This window comes from Drosophila nasuta, chromosome 2R (assembly GCF_023558535.2).
Source record: "Drosophila nasuta strain 15112-1781.00 chromosome 2R, ASM2355853v1, whole genome shotgun sequence".
NCBI lineage: Eukaryota > Metazoa > Arthropoda > Insecta > Diptera > Drosophilidae > Drosophila > Drosophila nasuta.
In genome coordinates, this window is record NC_083456.1 from 13,554,291 (window position 1) to 13,565,412 (window position 11,122).

The window sequence follows — 11,122 nt, forward strand, 5'->3', positions numbered from 1 at the left end:
TGCAAAATATTATCTAATACATGTGATGGTTAATAAGTAATCTCCTCAAAGCGAGCATTTTCCATGTTAATGTCATTATGGCAATTAGCAAATATTAACCACCGAATCTATTTGTTAAAACAGATTTTGATTTGCAATTGGTTAGCCATTCTCCGTTTTGTATCAATATTATATTTTTTTTTTACAAATTTTTAGTTTTAATTAAACAACCTCTGCCAAACATAAATGTATTCAAATAATCGCGCCTAGTTCCAATTAGGTTTATCTTGGTATTTTTTCGGCATAAAATAGTGTAGTTGAGAAGTGAAAGTACGGTCACGCTGCCCAACAGTAACAATGTTGGGCTGAAATTTCCCCTCTCTGCGCTTAAAATCCAACATCTCAACACAGCTGTTCAAATATAATTTCAGTCGTGAGAGCGCACCGAAAGATACATTTGGCGAGCGGCGGACGACGAACTACTACTACATAAGAAGAGTCAAGTGAAATTTGTTCGTGTGTGCTTTAAAGAAAACGAAAAGTGAATACATTAATTTACATAAAACGTATAGCCTAATCAAAATAAAACGGGCTTGTGAAATGTAGCAATAACAATACTTTATCACCGAAATCAACACACAAAGGTGTGTGCCTGTGTGCAAGTATGAGTGTGTGTGTATAACCGCAGCAGCCACAGCCTGCCACAATGTGTGTACATAAATGTGATCCAAATCTATCTGTGTGTTGAATCTCAGTATCAACAAAGTCAAATCAAGCAACAATAGTAGCGAGAACAACAAGAGCAAGTCACAATTAAACAAATTTAGCAAATGTCTCTTGCAAAATGCTTGAAATTGGCGTAATATCAACGACGTCGCCCAAGCAGAAGCAGCAGCAGCAACAATTGAAATTCGCGCTCAATTTCCTGATACGACGACGTTACGCTGCAAAATTGACTTGGTGGTCTTGGGGCGTCTGAAAAATCGATTGGACAACAACAACAACACAAAACGATGCCGACGACAGACGAGGCGGAGACGGAGGCAAAAACGAAAACATTGCGCACTTGCAAATTTAGCCAAAGGTAAAAAAAAACGTCAACTCTATTCCTCAGTATTTCAATCAACAGCGGTCAATAAATTAGCGCAATGCTCAAAAATTGTACCAACAACAACAATAGCTATAGCAGCTGCTGCGAAATCAGAGTAACAACAACAAACAGTGTAAAAGCAAGCGGCGAATTTGTTTTTGCACTGTCTTTGCTCTCATTGCTTTTGTATTTTGGGTTTATTTTGATTTTGATTTTTCATTTTTGTCTTTGCTGGTGCTGCTGTGCAAGCACTTTTGACAGTTATGTTATGTAGTGTGTCTGTGTTATAGTATTTCGTAACAGCCACCGAACGAAAATAAATAAAATGTGCTTGCTGCCAGTTTCACATGAATATTGTGTTTACATATCTTTCCCCCTCACTCTCTGACTTCCTCGATAAAAACACCTGATACTTTAGCACTTGAGACCGAATGAATCGATTTCATCCACAAACAAACAAATCTCATTGTCTAAGGTTCAAATTCAAAGTCAAGTGTAATAGTTTCCGTCACTGCGCTTTGAACTTTTGGTAGCTCATTTTAAGCGAGGAGGCGGGGCAGGGGTTGGTCTAAACGTCAGCGTTAGCACCAACGCCCACCATTAAAATAATAACAGAATAAAAAGTTCGAGTATCTGCCCCTTCATACGATACTCATACTGCTCTCAGCTATATATGGAAATTGATTGATTTCATTAATGAAAATATACTACTTGAAATACAAAAAGAATATGCGTTTTTTTTCTTTTTGTAATGCTTGTTGTTGTTGCCATGACATTTAATGGATAGAAGGAGACATTATTTGAGCAGGGGCAGAGCGGAGCCCACAATCAATTAGAGTTTGTCTTTTATGAGCAAATGCATTTTTATGGCTTCTTATTTATGTTTCCCAAGTGGTTTACTTGATAACGTCAGGAGAAGGGACGGAGGTAGAGTAGGAACTGATAGATTGAAGGGGGCGGTGACTCATTGAATCCATTTCCTTATGTTCCTAACGCTTTTGCGCATTTTTACTGGCTTCGAGAATGTGCCTAATTTATTTCCTTGTCACAACAAACGATAAAAATGGTAATATGGCATATATAAGGGGCCTATATTTGTAGTTGCAGTTAGTAGAAAAAAACAATTCTCAAGAACATTATCGCTAAAAACAATTACTATAAAACCTTGGTTTGTCACGAATTCATTCTCCAAATTTCTCCACCACTCCTCTAGGAAAAACGCTAAAATTTACAAATAGTTTGAATTTAGAACATTCCCAAGCCTATGTGACAAAACATTGTGTTTCTTTTACAAATATATGTTTGCAAAAAATAATTAAAATAAAAAATTTGTTGTCGTGACTCGATTGGATTTTGTACACACCTAGGAATCCTTGCTTTATTAAGAATTCATTCTCCGAATTTCCCCACTTACTAAAAAAAAATATACTGATTAGAATTAGTTTGAATACATAACATTCCCAAGCCAATGCGAGAACACATTGCTTTTCATTTTCACATAAATTTTTGCAATTAATAAGTTTAACCGTGACTCAAATTTTGTGTATTTTTAAGAAATGAGCAACTACTCAGATTTCTTATTAATTTCTTTAACCGATTTCAATTTAAACAAAAACATTTGACTCACAGTTAGCTGATAATGTTGCCGCAATTTACAATAAATACCACACAAAATTGTAATTAACCTAATTACTTTATTAAAGGAAATAGGTCCAATAATTAATTTATTATTCAAATTAAATCAATCTTTATCTGACATATGTCAATATTTTAAGAAATTTTATATTTGTATATTTACTGACAAACTTTCTTTTAAATGCCTTGTTTATTATTTAATTTTATCATGTTTATGGTACGGTTGTTTTTCTTTCCTAATTACAAGTATGTCTACTTTTATTGAAAACCAAAAAAAAGGCCTCAACTTTTTCAAAATAATAATTATTTGAGATTAAATAAAAGTCTTAAATGACATGTTAATACTTATCCTAAGGGCATTTTATTGAAAGCAAACCAAATCCAAGCTGAAAGCTGGATTTCTTAGCATTACATTTAAAACTGTTTACGTAACTTAATAGTACAGAAAATTCGAATAGCCTGTTTAGACTAGGCACTTGTTAGCTTTCCCATCCATATGTACTTGTGTATCGAGTCAGCTCATCGGAGTTTGTCGATTCAATTTACCACAAAAATGTTAAGAAGTTTTTATATAAAGAACCAATAAGTAATGGGGATACACACATGTATTTATGTTTATTTAAAAACAGATGTGTTCAACGCTATTGAGGACAGCTTTAGAACTGTTTAAACTTTAAATACACACAAAACATTTGTTTGCTTACACTCGTACATCACATTATTATTTATATTTGTTCTTTCATTAATTATGTACGTTTGTCTTTGTACATTTATAATACTTTTATATTGTAGTCTGTCATTCTCATTGTCTGTCATTCATACGCGACACGGTTAATTGCTTAAAAGAAAGCTGCTAAGTTGTTTAAGATTATCACTTGAGTCAAGTTCTCTGTTATCAGTTTAGGCTTTACTTTTTCGCTGTTTTGGTTTACTATATAAAATCTTCAAAGTATTTAATATATATAAAGAATCGAATACATCAAAACATTTGAACGTGGAAGCAAAGCCAAAGAAAATGCTAGTGATAATTCAGCTCAACTCGAAAAATAAAATGACACATACGAAATGTGTTAGTACACTATTATTTTTATATATTGTATTTTAAATTTTACTCCCAAAAATTCATATTGTTAAATTCGGAGAAAGAGGGGCGGATCCATTTATTTGGAAGTGCTGATAATAAAAAAAAAAATAAAATAAATGAATAAGCAGCTGATAGTCAATAATCGTCGAGCAGATTATTTGAAACAGCTCTTTTCAAAATTAAATTTACTAAGTCAGTCATTACTCACAATTCACGCGATTCAAAAGTCTTGTGCCATTTTTAGTTTAAGTATAAATCAAAAAACTTAAAATAATATACGAGATTGTATTTTATTTTAACGTATAAATAGTAGTGTTTTTATAATCTGATCAATCAAAAGTATTTCTTTCAATAAATTGAACTATTTCTATAAATAATATATTATTATGTTTGTGTCATAGCGATATCAAGCACAGGCAGACAACTAATTTAATAAAACTAATAATACTAGTCTCTATTAGACTAGAAAGAAAAAAGAAAAATAATTGTATATATATAGATAAAAATAACTTAATGCTACATAAATATTGTAGTATTAACGTTGTAAGTTGAGGAATTGATAAACTAGAACAAGTTGCATTGTAGAGATTATTGTAATACTCAGAGCACGGAAGGGATTATGGCAAGCTCAGTTAGAAGTTCTACGTGGAATGAAAAGAAGAAGAAAATTTCTATTATATCAATCGGAGCAATAAAAATGATTACTTTCCTGAATATAATATAATTCAAGGAAATCACAAAAATTCTTTAAAAATATAAAAAATATTTCTATCGAATAAATCCCCATTTCCTGGTAATAGCGATTGTAAAAATCCATTACGAACTCTTGGGCTGCTAAGAAACGAAATAAGCATTTCGTCAAACATCGCATTCGCCAAATATATATTCTATTTATATGCCAATTGACGCGAGGCCGCGATCGCCCACTTTACAAAAAAAAGAAAAAACCCGCACGTCTTTTCGCGTCTCGACGCCATAAAGCGATCCCGGGACGGATGACAAAACACGCCACGACTCGACTACGTGTCGCTGAGAGGCCAATCCAACTCAGCCTCAGCCTCAGCTTTGCCCGCTTGCTTGCCCCCATCACTTTTAGCTGCGACTGTGCATTAGCTTAAGTCTTCAAGCTAATTCCCGAGGCACACTGAAATGCCCACATGTCGTATGCGCATTATGACTTTTGGATGCGAAGCCGGCTTCGTTTGCTATTTGTTCGAGCAGAACAAACATTATTCAGACGAGTGCGCGAAAGCACTCACGTTTAGTCTCCGTTTATTGTTGTAGTTGTGCAATTTGGCAAAATGAAATGCCCCTTGAGTTGTAGATGAGTTTTTTTTAAGGTTACAGAATTCTATTGGCATGATCAACATCTCAACAAGTAAAAGTGACGAGTGTGCTTGACTAAAAACTACCTTATAACAATAGTGATTAATATGAATTTTGACGAATCTGTCCTTTCTCATTTCTTGTCTACATATTGCGCTATCTAACTAAAAGTTTTATCATGTAATTACTTTTCAATTTCAGATGGCGAAATAAAAGAGCCTGCTTAGTAGGCATTTGGTAGCAACTCAGTGTCAGCAACTCGCTGATAAGATGTCAAAAATGAGAGGTGAGTGCTGCCAACCATGATGGATGCCAGTACTTAATATACTATACTATATATTTTGTAGGCCGTGTACTGATACCATTGCCCAATACGGGGGCCATGGGACGCAAACGCAACAATTTTTATATGCGCAGCATTTTCATACTGGCGCTGTGCATCTTTGGCCTGCTGCAGTATCACAATTTTAACTACTGTAAGTACAAAATAAAGTGGCTGAACTATGTACATAAGTTAATTGTTATCCCTACGCTTTTAGTGGACAGTCGAGATGCCATGATGGGCGATTCGGTGACCAATGATTCGGTGGATGCCATATTGTCAATGGTGCCAGCCACGCTGCACAAATATCTGACGCCGCATTCGCGTAATCACAGCACATCGGCAGAAGGTAAGCGAAACTTAAGAGTAATTAATTCAACATTAAATTAAAGTACACTCAACTCTTACAGCACTCGCTTTGAATGCCAGCAACTCGGCGGGCAGCGGAACAGCTGGCTTGTCAGCGGCGACAACGATCAGTTTTGATCCATATCGACCGCCCAACATAACGGAGATTAAGCGTCAGATTATCAGATACAACGAAATGCAGCTGGTGCTAAACGAGGACACATTCGGTCCGCTGCAAAATGATTCTGTGATAATTGTCATACAGGTAGGCAGCAGCTGTGCAATGCGCATTGTCTGGCAATAAGTAATTAATCATCTTTATCCAGGTGCACACACGCATCAATTACCTACGTCATTTGATTGTCAGCCTGGCGCAGGCGCGTGACATTTCGAAAACATTGCTGATCTTCTCGCATGATTACTACGACGATGACATCAATGATTTGGTGCAACAGATTGACTTCTGCAAAGTGCTGCAGATCTTCTATCCGCATTCAATACAAACCCATCCACATGAGTATCCCGGCGTGGATCCAAATGACTGTCCCAGAAACATTAAGAAAGAGCAGTAAGTATAGTTATTGATTGTCTCAAACCTCTACTAAAGAAATTCTAATTTGCAGAGCTCTAATTACCAATTGCAACAATGCTTTGTATCCGGATCTTTATGGTCATTATCGAGAGGCTAAATTCACGCAGACCAAACACCATTGGTGGTGGAAGGCGAATCGAGTCTTTAATGAACTGGAAGTCACACGTTTTCACACCGGTTTGTTTCATTTCAATAACTACTTGGGAATCACTTATTGATTTGCCTTTCGTTTGCAGGTCTCGTTTTATTCCTTGAGGAGGATCATTATGTGGCCGAGGATTTCCTCTATTTGCTGGCCATGATGCAGCAGCGCACCAAAGACTTGTGTCCCCAGTGCAATATATTGTCGCTGGGCACTTATCTGAAGACCTTTAACTACTACACTTATCACAGCAAGGTAAGAATCGAATATACCAATGAAATGCAATCCTTTGCCTGGCTAAATGGTTAATTGGAAAACAAACAAAAGACAAAACAAAACAGCTGCTTCTAAAAAAAAAATAATACAATATCTATTTAAATATCAATATGAATATGATTATCGATATCTGTACAATTTATGTTTACTTTTTATTTAGTTGTTCTTTGATTTGAACAAAAGCAAATCTAAACGCTTATGCCAATATACATATATAACTGTTTTCACTAGGTTTCTAGATCATAAATATTCACAACACATCGACACACCGATATAAGCCTAGTGTACATACAAACATACACACATATATATATATATATTTGCTGTATACATAACACACGATTGTCACTAATTGTCATGTATTTAATCACATTATATCATATAACTCTCTCTGCGTTCTTCTCTATATACTTCGTGCAGACTAACAAAAAATCGTATGCTTCCTCGCTGATCTCGTCAAACAGTCTATTAGGATCGAATAGGAACAATAATAATAATAACAATAATAACAATAATAATAATAGAAACTCACTGCAATTAAGTGCGTCCTCATCAGCGCAATCATCCAGCACATCATTAAAGAATGTCAAGGTCTATGTGGGCGACACCGTTGACAACGTTGATAATAACGCAGACAACCACAAAACCAATTCAAATAATAATAATAACAATAAGAATAAAAGAACTAATCACATAAACACTGTCACCGCCACATCCAACATTAACACCAACAACAACAACAACAATAATAATAATGAGAATAGCAATAAAAATCAAAATGATAAAAATGGTGCACAAACATGGAACTATCATGTCCTGCCGTCATTATATTCCGTCTATCAGAAGGTAGCACCAAAAAACGACCTTATAATCTAATCAAAACTAATTTGAAATCAAAACTATAGCACTTTCCCCATCATTGCCGTAGTTTGTGAAGCACAAAAAAAATGTTTGCTTTTCTTTACTCGTTTTGCAATTTCCTTTGAAAGTGTTTCTTTTTTGCATGATCCCATCGTTTTCTTATCCAAATCATTTTCTTTCAATTGCTTTGGCATAATGCATGTCTGTCTTTCTTCAGTGTTAATTGTTCTACTACTTTTCTTGATGTTATATTTGTGATGTGTGTCTGTGTGTGTTTTTCGTTGGGCATGTTTTCCTCATTCTGCATGCCACACATGCAACAAGCAGTTGCACGTACGGGCTCGCGTAGGCGTCGCCAAGGTCAATAGGCACAGCATCGTCAAAGATTATCGCAAGGTATTCAACACAATCCCCAATATAAAGGCTTATAGATTAGATCGTTAACTGGATTAAAAGGAAAATCAAAGATACTTTAAGGATATAAACATAAAAACACATTTGATGTTAACTTAATTGGGAATCATTTTGGTTTTGATTCCGCAGGACTATTGCTGTATATAAACGAAATTGATTTTTAATGCCAATCGTATTATTTATGCTTTGATTCCACACACAGTCTTGGCTCGTTTTAGTTGATACTTGAAACAAATTAAAATTTGCATGCTTCCCCCTTTTTTATCCCCCTGTTCAATGTGTTTACCCCAAAGAAAAATTCGCCAACTCTTTGAACTGCAATTACTGATTAAATATTTGATGCCTTTGCTTTACTTGTCTAACTAGGTGGAGGCAATGCCATGGATTAGCAGCAAGCACAACATGGGCTTTGCCTTCAATCGCACCACCTGGCGAAGCATACGACGGTGTGCCCAACACTTTTGCTCATACGATGACTACAACTGGGATTGGTCACTGCAGCATGTGTCGCAGCAGTGTCTGCAACGCAAGTTGCATGCCATGATAGTTAAGGGACCGCGTGTCTTCCACATTGGGGAGTGGTAAGTTCAATCTAATCAGTATAAACATTTATTCCACTTAACTTATTCAATTCTCTCGCATTTGCAGCGGGGTTCATCATAAGAATAAGAACTGCGAATCCAATCAAGTCATTTCCAAGGTGCAGCACGTTTTGCGCATAGCGCGAAATTCGCATCAATTGTTTCCCCGCTCCATCATGATGACGGTGCCAAGTTTGCTGAAGAAATCGAAGCTGCGCAAGGGCAACGGCGGTTGGGGCGATCTTCGGGATCATGAGCTCTGCATGAACATGACGCTGCCAACGAGATAGAGAGACGATTTAAAGTACACATAAAGTGCACCAAAAAAAAAAAAGCAAAACAAAAAACCAAGAAACAAACAGCAAACAGCCAAAAAAGAAGCTGAAGAGGGCTTAGTTAGTTTAGTTCTTTAAATATTAGCTTAGTAGAGTGTCATTTTAAATTATGTAAAGGCAAAAATCAAGAAAGTACTTCTCTTATAAGCAAAACTGAATAACTACTATTAACTAATTATTTCTACTCAACTCAAAATCGCAATCAACGCAAATTTGTAATCTCAGATATATAGTACATACATTATTATACTTATATACTAGCATACATTTTATAATGGAAACTTTTTAAAAATGCTGCACAATTGTTTTTTAAAAACCCTAACTCAAAAACAATCCCCAAAATCCCGAATCTCTAGTCAGATTTGTACAGGCAAAAAGCTTGCCATGATTTAAAAAACAAAAAGAAAAAAAACTAAGAAAATTTCACATTGTGCCGTTTACAATTTATTATTATTTATTCTTTAGGTTCCGTCCATATTTGAAAAGGCCGAACGATCCCCAGTAGCATAAATTCTTTCCAAATTTCCATGAAAACAATACATGAATATACATATATACATAAGCCCCGTAATCGTAATCGTAATAGTCGTATATCCTATGCACTTATACTTACATAACTGAATGTTCAATACTAAACCCCAATTTGTGCCGAAGCAGATCGTAAAAACTAGTCATATATGAAACCCATACAATACTACTACTAAACAATATACATAATAGATGGAAAAGATAAAAGAAAAAATAAATAGTAAATTGATCGAACCGAGGAATACGCATAGCTATGGAAAATACAAGAGAATGAATCTTTTCAGTAATTATTAATTCTAGATCCTAAGCCTGTGTAAATAGTGACTCTTTTTTTGTTGTTGAATAGAACAAAACGTCTTTGCATAAGTTCTCTTAATCTAAGTATTACATTTATGTACGTAATTTGTTATTTTTAAATTGTTAGTCAAAAGCGCTTTTATCTGATTAGGATTTTCAATTAATTGAACGAAAATCAAATTATAATAAACGCTATTTCAAATGCGATCATATTTTTGAACGCGCAGCTATTCCATCAACAAATAAAAAAAACAGTGTGTTTTACTTAACATATTTCATTATACTTATATAGTACTTTGTCTAATTTGACATCATGTTCAATATCTTATTTTGAAACTCTATGGTGCTGCTCAAGTGACGATTGAGGACTTCCAGACGCTCTGCAGCCGCTTGATTTAAGTCTTTGGTGCGTTGCTTGACAACCTCAATCATGGCCGATTCAAAGGGCGTCATTACCGGGTCAGCAATACGTTTTTCTAATTTCATTGTTGGTACCGATTCGTTTGTGGAATAATTCTCATTTTCTTCCACGTGTTCCTCTTGGAACTGCGTATAATAGGAGTGATCCAACGGCTCTTCTATAAGGGCGTCAAAATTTTCCGCTAATAGTTCATCACTTTCATTTGCATCAATATTAACCTGTTCATCGACTTTTAAAAAAGCTAAAGCATGAATCGATTAACCATAATGGCATTTCTCTTTATCAATTACTTACGTGTACTGCTCAGCAATTTTTTTCTCGACTTTCTGGGTCCCAGGATTCTATGAAGTCTTTTAAAATGCCTCCAGTGGGTTCGTTTTCCATCAGGTTTTCGCAATTCACGCACCACTGCTCTGTTAATTGTATACATTGTTGTAATCTATGCTCAAAATAATAATGAACGCTTGGATACATACGTACTTGTAGCGCTTGGTCAAGTTATCCATCTTTGATCTTACTTTTTTCCAGTCTACATTAAAGCCAGCTCCTTGCAGCCTTAGAGCGAATTCTACAAATGTTGGACTCTTTAGTTCCGAGCCGTTTAATATCCCAATGTTTTCCTCCCACATATCAAAGAGCATTTGCTCATACTTTGACACCCACATAATTGTTTTTCGCGATGAATCCATTTGAAATAATTCAATGTTTACCACTTTATCACATTTATTTGTTTACCTTAAAACGATTGTGATTTTGTGCGAATGGTAAATTCTCCATTCACCCCGAACAACAAAATTTTGAATGCGTTAATAGTCAACAACAACAAAATGTTGAATTGCGTTAATAGTCAGTTTCGTGTATATATAAAAAAAAAACTAGTAATCATTTTTA

At 35.2% G+C, this 11,122-nt stretch overlaps 2 protein-coding genes across 5 annotated transcripts; one reads left to right on the forward strand and one right to left on the reverse strand.

Annotated features, from left to right (window-relative positions):
* The first annotated feature begins 409 nt into the window (after nt 1–409).
* Nucleotides 410–9,411, forward strand: LOC132786778 (alpha-1,6-mannosyl-glycoprotein 2-beta-N-acetylglucosaminyltransferase). 2 transcript variants are annotated; one of them, XM_060793431.1, is made up of 11 exons: nt 410–1,063; nt 5,316–5,400; nt 5,462–5,590; nt 5,654–5,785; nt 5,847–6,049; nt 6,111–6,352; nt 6,408–6,553; nt 6,613–6,773; nt 7,215–7,640; nt 8,436–8,650; nt 8,718–9,411. In XM_060793431.1, the coding sequence occupies exons 2-11, from the start codon at nt 5,385–5,387 to the stop codon at nt 8,938–8,940; spliced, it is 1,893 nt and encodes a 630-aa protein (XP_060649414.1). In that variant the 5' UTR covers nt 410–1,063; nt 5,316–5,384; the 3' UTR covers nt 8,941–9,411. The 2 variants fall into 2 exon arrangements, with proteins under 2 accessions (XP_060649414.1, XP_060649416.1); XM_060793433.1 differs by lacking the exon at nt 7,215–7,640 and having other exon boundaries at nt 414–1,063.
* Nucleotide 9,412: 1 nt separating this feature from the next.
* Nucleotides 9,413–11,121, reverse strand: LOC132786783 (uncharacterized). 3 transcript variants are annotated; one of them, XR_009632480.1, is made up of 3 exons: nt 10,708–11,108; nt 10,526–10,644; nt 9,413–10,472 (listed from the first exon to the last, which is right to left on the reverse strand). XR_009632480.1 is itself a non-coding variant. In XM_060793438.1 (3 exons), the coding sequence occupies exons 1-3, from the start codon at nt 10,918–10,920 to the stop codon at nt 10,111–10,113; spliced, it is 678 nt and encodes a 225-aa protein (XP_060649421.1). In that variant the 5' UTR covers nt 10,921–11,121; the 3' UTR covers nt 9,413–10,110. The 3 variants fall into 3 exon arrangements, 2 of the variants coding, with proteins under 2 accessions (XP_060649421.1, XP_060649420.1); XM_060793438.1 differs by having other exon boundaries at nt 9,413–10,460; nt 10,712–11,121; XM_060793437.1 differs by having other exon boundaries at nt 10,712–11,100.
* Between the last annotated feature and the right edge of the window lies 1 nt (nt 11,122).

Excerpts from the sequence above, each read along its gene's own strand:
- LOC132786778 (XM_060793431.1), top strand. Across the intron at positions 5,591-5,653 it reads GTATCACAATTTTAACTACT|TGGACAGTCGAGATGCCATG; the intron begins GTAAGTACAAAA and ends CTACGCTTTTAG. Across the intron at positions 6,050-6,110 it reads CTGTGATAATTGTCATACAG|GTGCACACACGCATCAATTA; the intron begins GTAGGCAGCAGC and ends ATCTTTATCCAG.
- LOC132786783 (XM_060793437.1), bottom strand. The coding sequence starts at position 10,920 with ATGGATTCATCGCGAAAAACAATTATGTGGGTGTCAAAGTATGAGCAA. Across the intron at positions 10,645-10,711 it reads AACTTGACCAAGCGCTACAA|AGCAGTGGTGCGTGAATTGC; the intron begins GTACGTATGTAT and ends TACAATTAACAG. Across the intron at positions 10,473-10,525 it reads AAAATTGCTGAGCAGTACAC|CTTTTTTAAAAGTCGATGAA; the intron begins GTAAGTAATTGA and ends TTCATGCTTTAG.